Genomic DNA, 12007 nt, shown 5'->3' on the forward strand with positions numbered 1-12007 from the left:
CGTGTTGGGTCCCTTTGGCTTGCCACACTCGAGCGAGCAAGCGAGAGAGAGAGAGAAAAGAGTAGAATCCCGAAGCACCGTCTTATTATTTGTCTTTGCCTTTTCGTCAACACTTTATGCATACTCTTGCTATTAAAAAAGTGGGTTCACAATAGACCCACTAAAACCCGTTTTTAGTAGACTTTTCTCTTTGGATTCATTTATAACCCATATTCGAACTTTCACGTGATTCATATCTAATCCGTTTCAATAAATTTGAGTCAATATATGGATATGTGACTCATTTTGACAGCTCTAGACACTACTGTATCTTTCCAAGCGTCATTGTCCCCAGTGATTGAGTAACCTTCTCTTATTTGCACATCTCGAAATCCTTGGCTCTCGCTTTACGCTTGGCCTCTAAGGCACCCCTTAATTCCACCGATTCCTCGCATGCAGTCTTCACGGGAAATCGCCTCGGCGTGGTTTTTGCCGTTCTCTTTTGTCACGGACGAAAAAAAAGTGAGTTGAAGGAGGAGCGAGAAAGCTGAGCAGCCGTTTCAAATATTTTAAGCGCTTCGATACCACTGAATATTTTCTTTGTCATCTGGTCATCTATAGTTTGAAGATAGAGCTTGGAGAGGCTGACCCGGCGGAGGCCCCATGAACAAGTGAAGTGAGAAGCGTCCGCCAAAACTTTCTTGTTCGAAAAACGGTCGGTTCTTGCTTCTTTCACGTTCTTTTCCATCGAGAGAGAGAGAGAGGCGAAGGAAAGAATCAAAAGGTCGTCCATTTCAGGGGCGGACAAAAACCGAACACGTTCCAGTAAATTCTTTTCCCTCCACATTCGAATATCGTCCGACAGTCGAAAACCTCTGCCACCGGTTTTTCCCTGCCACACCGGAAAATTCCTTTCTTGGTTTAAATCCTCGAGACTTGCCACTGATTTCAATAAAGAATGTTCTTTCTCCTCCTCCCTCTTCTCCCTTCCCAATCCATCCTTCTTCCCTCGCCCGAACCCCTCACGCTATATATACACATTCCCGTTGAGGCAAGCATGATCAAGAACAAGAACAAGAGCAAGAGCAAGAGCAAGAGCAAGAGCTCCTTTGTGCAAGTCCATATCTGTTGTGGGTTTGGTAGTTTTATCGCGCTTCGTGAATCGCGGAGATGGCCTCAGGTTCGGGGATTAAGAGGGCGGATTCGGTGGCCGACAACATGCCGGATGCGATGAAGCCCAGTAGGTACCACATGAAGAGATGCTTCGCCAGGTAATCACTCGGTTCTTGGTACTTTGTGATTGTGGGTCTGGATTGGTGCTTAGTTTTGTTTATTGTTTGTGTGATGATTTGGTCCTTGTTTGGAGAAGGTTTGTGGCGAGTGGGAAGAGGTTGATGAAACGTCAGCAGATGATGGAGGAGTTGGAGCAGTCGATTGAAGACAAGGTCGAAATGGCTCAGGTTGTTGAAGGCCAGCTCGGGTTCATTCTTAGCTCCACTCAGGTCTCTCTCTCTCTCTCTCTCTCTCTCGCTCGCTCACTTGCTCGCTCTTGCGCGCATGCATGCATGCAGGCACGCTTGCGCCTGAGCACTCGCAAACTGGACTTGCTATCCTCGTAATTTGGTAAATATGCAAACAAAATCTTAGCTTTATGAAAGGACATTAAGTCCCTTTGCCAGTCATGCAGGGACTTCAGTTTCTCTTCAATTTACTTTATATGACTCCCCTCATGCATTGATAAATATGTAATAGACACTACAGTTTAACCCAATTCCCTCATATAGTAATAGCACAGACTGATCCAACCTGAAAAGTTTGAAATTTACGTGTGAATTTGTCAAAGTAGCATAGCATCTCTGATTCCTATCATTTGGTGCTCAAGCATTTGTCAAATTTGCTGTTCTGTGAATTTGCAGGAGGCAGCGGTGGTTCCTCCATATGTTGCATTGGCGGTTAGACCGAATCCTGGCATTTGGGAATATTTGAAGGTGAATGCCAGTGATCTTGAGGTAGAAGGTATCACTGCTAAAGAGTACTTGAAGTTCAAGGAGACGGTTTTCGATGAGAACTGGTGCGTGCATTAGAACTCGAGGAATCCCAAAGAGAATCACTTTCAGAAAATAGTTATATCATGCATTTCATCCATGTCGATGACTTTATTCGAAGTGCCATAACATAATTAATGCAAATGTTTCCTACAGTAGTGGCGCGGCCCAGTTCAATATCTTATTTCATTGCTTGAAATGATTTTGTTCTTTGTGCAGGGCAAATGATGACAATGCACTGGAAATAGATTTTGAAGCCACTGACTTCACCACTCCTCGCATGGCACTTCCTTCTTCTATTGGGAATGGATTGAACTTTCTCACAAAGTTAATGACGTCTAGGTTGAGCAAGGACAGTCAAAGTGCTAAGTCTTTTCTTGAGTTCTTGCTTGCCCTCAACCATCACGGGGAGGTAAGCATTTTCAACTACCAAACTGGTGATGAATGGAACAAACAACCAACAAGAATGCAACACTTCCAATGATAGCGCCAGAAATTGACGGGTTCTATTATGGTCCCAATTTGCAGAATCTAATGATCAACCAGAACTTGAACACGGTGTCGAAACTTCAAGTAGCATTGATAGCAGCTGAAGCATTCATCTCCGCATTTCCCAAAGATGCACCTGTACAGAATTTTGAGCAGAGGTTACTAAGTTATTCTAGCATTCCTGAAAAAGAAAATTTCTTAAAACTCCTTTTTCATAGTGTAACTAAACCTGCCTAATTGTTTTTCCTTTTGGTTCTCCAGGATCAAGGAGCTAGGATTCGAAAAAGGTTGGGGCGATACTGCAGAGCGAGTGAAAGAGACGATGCATACTCTGTCCGAGTTGCTTCAAGCTCCGGACCTGGAGAAAATGGACTTGTTCATTAGCAGGCTTCCTATGATTTTCAATGTTGTCATATTCTCTCCTCATGGCTACTTTGGCCAGTCAGACGTCCTCGGTTTGCCAGATACAGGTGGTCAGGTACTAAATATATGGATATTTCGATTCAAATGTAGAAAACTGAAAAATGAAAGGCAATCCATGCATGACAAAAGTGGACTAATTTAATTTCATAACTCTCATGGTACAAATCTGACTAAGACATAAAAAAAATCTTATGCTGCACAATTTCTCTAGGTGGTTTACATCCTAGATCAAGTGAGGGCTTTAGAGGAAGAAATGCTCCTGAGAATTAAGCAGCAGGGCCTTGCAGTGAAGCCTAACATTCTTGTGGCGAGTGACTCACAACTCACAGAGAGATTAGTCCTCTAGATGTCGATAATTTACCAATAGAAAAGTCTGCTTCATCTTATCTTTTGCTTTTCCACTTATGCAGGTCACGCGACTCATACCAGACGCAAAACACACCAAGTGCAACCAGGAGTTGGAGCCTGTCGTTGACACAAAGCACTCCTACATTCTTCGGGTTCCTTTCAAGACGCCAAAAGGAGTCATTCTCCGCCAATGGGTGTCCCGTTTTGACATCTATCCTTACTTAGAGAGATTTGCTCAGGCAAATATTCTGGATTTCATTGCTTCATCAGTGGCTTTTAGTTCATATGATTGTTGGTGCTTAATTTTTCGATACATTTATTATTTCATTAGGATGCGGCTGCGAAGATCATGGATCACATGGATTGTAAACCGGATCTCATAATCGGAAACTACTCAGATGGGAACCTGGTGGCTTCTCTCATGGCTAGCAAACTGGGAATAACACAGGTTACCATTTCCCTCTCTCTCATGAACAATGCTGCAAAATCGAATGGAGGACCCCCAATGCTTATGATATGTTGTTTTGCTGCTGAATGTTGGCTTCCTCTCTATCCAGGGTACCATAGCTCATGCTCTAGAGAAAACCAAGTATGAGGACTCGGATGTCAAGTGGAAGGAGCTTGATCCGAAATACCACTTTTCATGTCAATTTACTGCGGACTTGATTGCGATGAATCAGACTGATTTTGTCATTACCAGCACATACCAAGAAATTGCTGGAAGGTTAGTTTTAGTATCCTTCAATGATAAAATTTGTTGGTCGAAGTATTCCTAGTGATGCTAAAGACATTTATCTTTTTTCAGCAAAACTAGGCCCGGACAATATGAAAGTCACACCGTGTTTACTATGCCGGGGCTTTGTCGGGTGGTCTCTGGCATCAATGTTTTCGAACCGAAGTTCAATATCACTGCCCCAGGTGCCGATCAATCTGTCTACTTTTCCTACACACAGAAACAAAGGAGGCTGACTACTTTTCACCCGGCCATCGAGGAACTACTATACAACAAGGAGGACAACAACGAGCATTTGTTAGTCCCGTCCCTATTATTTTATCTTGGTTTGAACATTTGGGTTCTAAGGCATGTTTCCAGTGTTAACTCTTGTATATGTGGACAGGGGTTTTCTTGCTGATCGGAAGAAACCAATCATTTTTTCGATGGCAAGGCTTGATACCGTAAAAAATATCGGTGGCCTAACCGAGTGGTATGGGAAGAACAAAAGGCTCAGAAGTTTGGTGAATCTTGTTGTTGTAGCAGGATTCTTCGACCCAGCAAAATCGAAAGATAGGGAAGAAATCGCGGAAATTAAAAAGATGCACTCCTTGATAGAGAAATACGAACTCAAGGGTCAGTTCAGATGGATTGCAGCTCAAACCGACAGATATCGAAATGGAGAATTGTACCGCTGTATTGCTGATACCAAAGGAGCTTTTGTGCAGCCTGCTCTGTACGAAGCTTTTGGTCTAACTGTCATTGAAGCAATGAACTGTGGATTGCCCACATTTGCCACTAATCAAGGTGGTCCTGCAGAAATTATTGTTGATGGTGTTTCAGGGTTTCACATTGATCCCAACAATGGCGACGAGTCAAGCAACAAGATAGCCGATTTCTTCCAGAGATGCAAAAAAGATCCTGAATGTTGGAATAGGATCTCGACAGGAGGCCTTCAGCGCATATACGAGTGGTAAATATAACTTAGATAACATCGCAACTCATCGCGCAGAACATTTGTTTGATCCTTGATTGTGCTTCTTCACAGCTATACGTGGAAAATCTATGCAAAGAAGCTCTTGAACATGGGGTCCATGTATGGGGTTTGGAGGCAAATGAACAAGGAACAGAAACTTGCTAAGACGAGATACATTCAGATGATGTACAATCTCCATTTCAGGAACTTGGTGAGTTATCTGAGTTGGAGACTTATAAGGCTTTCCTTTCGATGCGAAAAAGATGCTTTGATTAATTTGAGCTACGAAAACAGGCAAAGAACGTTCCGATCCCAATCGAAGAACCCCAAGAGCAAGTGCCAAAGGTGGAGAGCTGGCCCCAAAAACCAACTCCAAAGCCAGAGACAGTACCTCTGAAGGCGACACCAGAACCTAGGCAAGTGGCACGATTTTGTTGGCAAACCAAAATGACAACATCGATGCATGACTTGCACCAGTCACTTAACAATAAAGAACTGAAACATAAACCATAAAAGCACATTGAAGTTCTTTAGAATGCAACTAACACTTTGCAACCTTTCAGGGACCAGAAGATCCCGGAACCAGAGCTTCCAAGGTGAGAAATTTTACCCGACCTGTCGTATTGCCTTGAGCAGTGATCCCATTTATCGGGGAATCTAATGCACACGGAGATGCACAATCAAATGCACAAACCACATCATTTTCTTCTAGTTTTTAGAAAACTTATGTAGGAGGAGCCAAGTATTAAAGAACCTAGAAGGCTATGATGAGCTAACGAGGTTTTAATTCGCAGGGAGAAAGATTTCCAAGGAAAGCCACTCGCCTCGAGGATAGGGGACCGAGTTTGCCCCTGGAATTGGTGGTGCCTCACAATGACATTCATTTTGCTCTCATACTACGCCCTGTTGAAGCTTTATATCTCAGATTGACCTCAGGGGCACCATGGCAAACATTGAAGTCATACCAGAACTGCACTCAATAAGAATAATGCCCAGATTCAATAAGACAAATGTCATCTTCTTTATAATTTTTCTGGCGAACTGTATCAAAGCTCCTGTTGCAATGGAAAGCGCATTTTCTGTAAAGAACAGATAATAACACTTGTAGATTTGTCTCATCATGATTATCAATAAGACAATAACTTCGTTCTTATAGTTACCAACTTACTACTGTGATCTTTGAGTTGTATTGCTTGTTCTTAACAAATAGCAAGAAGAGAGAACAGAGGGTCAATGATGAGCCTGGCAAAGAAGTCCTACTTCCAGTTCTTGGCAGCCCACAATTTCAAGATTATCGTTATTTACTTAACTGTGTGAAAGTATCTTAAGATTCTCCCTAATTACAATTTACATAAACTAATTTCAAAACTCATGCCTTTTTTTTTTTTTTTTCTATTTACAGCACCTTTTATTTGCAGGTACGGTTTTCAAAAAGGTTTTACACTTTCGATTGTTGGTGCCGTCAAGAATCATAGAGATTAAATATGTAAAAAGATAAAATTTCAAGAAATTAGGGAGTAAAACTTTTGGATTGAGTTAAAGGCGAGAGATATATTTTAACAAAGATGAGAGAAATAACTACGAATTGAAAAATAAAAGAAGTGACATGCGAAATCCCCATTCCGAATTAAAGAATAGTTTAATATTCATATGGAAAACACGTGTTTATTTTTATTTTGAAGACAATCCAATTTATTCCCGCACGCTCCTTATGGCATCATCATCATCCTCCTGAAAACCACCTTCAAAACCTCCACTCCCCTCTGCCAAAAATGTCGCATTTAGCTCCTGAAAATTGAATCCATCCCAAGGGAAGAGCTTCTTCTGGGCTTCTCGTATGGTTTCTCTTCTTCCTCTTCAAAACCCGCCATTTCTGCTTCCACCCCCAACAACACTCACATTCGCAGCAGAGCAGAGCTGTCGTCCATGCTCTGTTTCTTGCTCTGTTTCGCCTCCTTCGAGCTCTCGCAGCTCCCCTCTCCTTCCTTCCCTCTCTGCGTCCCGATCGTCCCGCTTCGCCGCTCGACGAGCTCGCCTCGGGCTCGTCCGCTTGGCAATGACGTCGCCGCCGGCGTCGCCTGAGCTGCGGCGGCAAGGTCAAAACGAGAGAACACAACGAGTTAAAAGACTTCGCTAAATTTTCTTTTTCAAGATTGCCGGAGAAGAGAAGAATCAGAAGGTTTTCTTGCGACAGAGAAGACTTAAAAGAGGTTTGCTTTGCGACATTAACTTCCTTTCTTGAATTAAACATTCGTAATTCCCCACTTATTTCAACCATGATAGTTCTTTCTCCTCATCCCAATCCATGCCTCTTCCCTCTCCCACAGCTCTCTCACTATATATGCACATTCCCATCAAGGTAAGAAGGAACAAGATCTCCTTTGAGAATTCCAAGTCTTGTCGGGTTTCTCGCACTTCTTGAATAGCCGAAATGGCCTGGGGTTCAGTCATTAAGAGAGCGGATTTGGGGGCTGATAGCATGCAGGACGTGATGAAGTCAAGTAGGCATTACATGAAAGAGGTGCTTTGCGAGGTACTTGAAAGTTGATTCTTGGTTTCTTTGGGGTCTGGTCTGGTTCCTAAGTTCTTGATTTTCTTTTCGTGTGTTATGCGTGTCACATGGAAATACATAAAGTCCAATCGTTTCTTGATTTGGTTCTCGGTTGGATAAGGTTTGTGGCAACTGGGAAGAGCTTTGATGAAACTTCGAGAGGTTATGGAAGAAGTGGAGCAGTAAATTGAAGACAGCGTTGAGAGGGTTCAGGTTCTTGAAGGCCAGCGTGGGTTCATTCTCAGCTCCACTCAGCTCTCTCTCTCTCTCTCTCTCATGCGCACATGCGTTTGTTGGCTATCTGCCTTGTATAATATGATTTATTTGCAAGATATACTTAAGGCCCTTTTCTCAGACATTCAGGGGCTGCAGATTTGTCTGACTTTTAACAACTGCCCAAATTTTGATTAACTCGTATAGACGTTGTCGATTAATGAAATTACTTAAGATCGCTGTTTTGTATGTTCCATGTCAGCATAATTGGCTATCGATGCGAATGGCAGGGCTTGATGCAGTTCTTAAACAGCCTTAGGTTTTCATGTATTCTCATAATTGTAGCCTCCATTATTAGTATTAACATCTGGTGCTTGAGATTCTGTCAAATTTTTGTCTTGAGAATATGCAGGAGGGAGCTGTAATTCCCCCATATGTTGCATTGGCAGTTAGACCAAATCCCGGTATTTGGGAATATGTGAAGGTGAATGCTGGTGATCTTGAAGTAGAAGTTACCACAACTAAGGAGTACCTGAAGTTGAAGGAGGCGGTTTTTGATGAGAACTGGTACGTGCTTGAGAAATCATAGAATCTCAAAGAGAATACCTTTCAGATAATAGTTATTCGTGTAGTTCATCTATATAACAACTTTGTTCAAAGCGCCATATAGCTATTTATGCGATTGTTCTCTGCTATAGTGACATAGCCCCATGGCCCAACTTCATATTTTCTCTCATTGCGCAAAATGGCTTAATTCATTATGCAGGGCAAACGAGGACAATTCACTGGAAAGAGATTTTGAAGCCATTGATTTCAGGGATCCTCACATGGCACTCCATTTGTTTATTCAGAATGGATTGAACTCTTTCACAAAGTTAATGACCTCTAGGATCAGCTTGGACAGTCGACGTGCAAAGTCTTTTCTTGAATCCTTGCTAGCCCTCATCCATCAGGGAGAGATACCCATGTTCAATTGTGGAATCGGCAATAGAAGAAAACAGAACAAAAAAGAACGATCAACCATGCAATAATTTCTATGAAACTGCGAGAAATGGATGAGATGCACCTATAGAGCACTTTGAGCAGAGGTTATTAGTTTGTCCTCATTTGTAGAAAAGAAACATGCTCAACTCCTTTTTGTATTGCAATTAAACTTGGCTTACCAATTATCTTTTTTCCAGGATTACAGAACCAGGCTTTGAAAAAGGCTGGGGTGCTACTGCAGAAAGAGTGAAAGAAACCATGCATATTCTGTCCAAGTTGCTTCAAGCTCCAGCCAGCAAGAAATGTACCTGTTCATTAGCAGGCTTCCTATGATTTTCAATGTTGTCATAATCTCTCCTCGTGGCTACTTTGGCCAGTCAGATGCCCTTGGGTTGCCAGATACAGGTGACATGGTACTAAATTTATGGATATTGCACATCGTTCAAATGTAGTAAATTATAAAAGGAAATTCCATTTATGACTAGTTTAGATTTTCAATTATTCATAGTGCAAATCTGACTACATAAAAGTTACGATGCTGCACATTTTCTGCAGGTGGTTACATTCTAGATCAAGTGAAGGCTTTGGGGGAAGAACTGCTCCTGAGAATTAAACAGCACAACGTTGCAGTGAAGCCTAACATGCTTGTGGTAATTGACTCTCAAGACCATGGAGATTAGTTCTCTAGTCTAGATGACAATAACCTCCAAATAGAAAGATTGCTCTGTCTCATCTTTTGCAATTCCACTTATGCAGGTTACCCGACTTATCGCATACGCAAAGCAGACCAAGTGTGACCAGGAGTTGGAGCCAATCTTCAAGACAAAGCACTCTTACATTCTTCGGGTTCCTTTCAAGACACCAGAAGGAGTCGTTCTTCACCAATGGGTGTCCCGTTTTGATATCTATCCTTTCCTCGAAAAGATTTGCTCAGGCATTCATTCTGGAACTTTTTGCTTCATCAGCAGTTTTTAGGTATTATGGAGGTTGGTGCATAATTGTCTTATATATGTGTGTGCGTGTTCATTTTGTCAGGATGCGGCTGCAAGAGTCATGGAACACATGGATTAAAAACCGGATCTTATAATCGGAAACTACTCAGATGGAAACCTGGTGGGATCACTTATTGCTAGCAAACTAGAAATAACACACGTTTGGTGATCTTTAATAATCTGCCTTTCCCTCTCGTTCTAGGCTAATCCTGTAAAGCCCATGGAAGACCTAAAATCTTATGAGCTGTTTTTTTGCTACTGAATGTTGGCTTCTTCTGCATCCAATCCAGGGTACTATAGCTCATGCCCTAGAGAAAACCAAGTATGAGGACTCGGACGCTAAGTGGAAGGAGCTTGATCCGAAATACCACTTTTCATGTCAATTTACTGCAGACTTGATTGCGATAAATTAGACGGATTTTTTCATAACCAGCACAGACCAAGAAATTGCAGGAAGGTTAGTTTTGGTCCTTCAAACCTGATCAAATTTGTTAAGCGACTTGTTTTCAATGATGTTGATCAGGATGCTTATCTTTCTCCAGCCAATCTACGCCTGGGGCACATGAAAGTTACAGAGTGTTCGCTATGCCAGGCATTTTCGGGTGGTCTCTGGCATCAATGTTTTTGAACCAAAGTTGAACATTGCTTGCCCAGGGGCCGAAAATTCTGTGTACTTACCCTTCAAACAGAGAAAGGAGGCTGACTAGTGTTCACCTGCTATTGAGGAACTACTATAATACAACAAGGAGGACAACAAGAAGCATCTGTTAGTCCCTTTCCCAATCTGTTTATTTAGGGAGGGAACATTTGCGTTTGATGTCAGACATTGTTAACTCTTGGATACGTGGACAGGGGATTTCTTGCCAATCGGAAGAAACCAATCATTTTCTCAATGACAAGGCTCGATAAAATGAAAAATATCACTGGTCTAACCGAGTTGTATGGGAGAACAAAAAGCTGAGAAGTTTGATGAATCTGGTGGTTGTAACAGGATTTTTTGACCCAGCGAAATCAGAAGATAGGGAAGAAACTATGGAAATAAAAAGAATGCACTCCTTGATAGAGAAATACCAACTCAAGGGTCAGTTCAGATGGATAGCCGCTCAAATTGACAGATGTCGGAAAGGAGAACTTTACCGCTGTTTTGCAGATATGTGGGGAGCCTTTGTGCAGCCTGCTCCATATGAAGGGTTTGGTCTAACGGTTATTGAAGCACTGACCTGTGCATTGCCCACGTTCGCAACTAATGAAGGGGGTCCTGCAGAAATGACTGTTAATGGCGTTTCAGGATTTCTCATTGATCCCAGTGATGGTGATGAATCAAGCAACAAGATCTCTGATTTCTTCAAGAGATGCAGAAAGGAGTCCTGAATATTGGAATAGCATCTCGATAGCTGGTCTTACCGCATAACGACTGGTAAGTACAAAAAGTAAGGCATACGAGGCAACTCATTGTGCACAACTTCTATTTGATCCTTGATCGTGCTTCTTGGCAGCTATACATGGAAGATTATATACAATGAAGCTCTTGAACATGGGGTCCAGGTATGGAGTCAGAGGCAAATGAACAAGGAACAGAAACCAGCTAAGAGAAGATACATTCAGATGCCGTACAATCTCCAGTTCAGGAACTTGGTAAGTCATCGAGTTCTGAGGTTTGTAAGGCTTCTGTTTGACTGGAGAAGAAGGTTTTGATTCATTCGAACTATGAAAATAGGCAAATAACGTTCCTGTCCGGATCGAAGAGCCCCAAGAACAAACACCAATGCTGGAAACCAAACCCCCAGAACCAGCTCCAAAGCCAGAGACCGCACCTCCAAAGCCGACATCAGAACCAAGACAAGTGACGTGATTTTGTTGGCAAATGGCAAAAGTAATATGACAGCATAGAAGCATGCGTCACGCTGTCACATACAAATGCAAAACTGAAACATAAACTATAAAAGCACATTGAAGTTCTTTAGAAGCTTATTACCTCGAGCAGTTGGCAATGTAATGCACACGGAGACACAAACCTGCACAAACCACATAATCTTGTTCTAGTTTGATGGAACTTAGGAAAAGCAAATGAGTATTAAAGAACCTATGATGAACTGAGAAGGTTTTTATTCTCAGTGAGGAAGATTTTCAAGAAGAACGACTCGAGTACTATGGCCCTCGAATTGGTGGTGTCTCACGATGACATTCGTTTCTCTCTCATACTATGCCCTGATGAAGCTCTGCCGTCTCTCAGATCGACCTCAGGGAGACATGCTCAACATTTGAAGCCATACCAAGACTGCACTCAATAAGAAT

The 12007-nt window shown here is 42.2% G+C and overlaps 1 protein-coding gene and 1 pseudogene across 1 annotated transcript; both read left to right on the plus strand.

The window, feature by feature from the left end:
- Window positions 1–815: 815 nt before the first annotated feature.
- Window positions 816–6135, plus strand: LOC115690206 (sucrose synthase 7). Its single transcript, XM_030616474.2, has 16 exons — window positions 816–1250; window positions 1349–1481; window positions 1896–2050; window positions 2244–2436; window positions 2553–2671; window positions 2775–2991; window positions 3148–3243; window positions 3347–3523; window positions 3616–3732; window positions 3842–4008; window positions 4090–4314; window positions 4403–4969; window positions 5045–5183; window positions 5267–5388; window positions 5536–5568; window positions 5767–6135. The coding sequence occupies exons 1-16, from the start codon at window positions 1150–1152 to the stop codon at window positions 5900–5902; spliced, it is 2697 nt and encodes an 898-aa protein (XP_030472334.2). The 5' UTR covers window positions 816–1149; the 3' UTR covers window positions 5903–6135.
- A 567-nt stretch (window positions 6136–6702) lies between these two features.
- Window positions 6703–12007, plus strand: LOC115690209 (sucrose synthase 6-like; annotated as a pseudogene).

The sequence above is a fragment of the Syzygium oleosum genome, unplaced genomic scaffold, assembly GCF_021117445.2.
Source record: "Syzygium oleosum isolate NSW1041296 unplaced genomic scaffold, Sole_v2.1 Sole_v2.09, whole genome shotgun sequence".
NCBI classification, from domain to species: Eukaryota; Viridiplantae; Streptophyta; class Magnoliopsida; order Myrtales; family Myrtaceae; genus Syzygium; species Syzygium oleosum.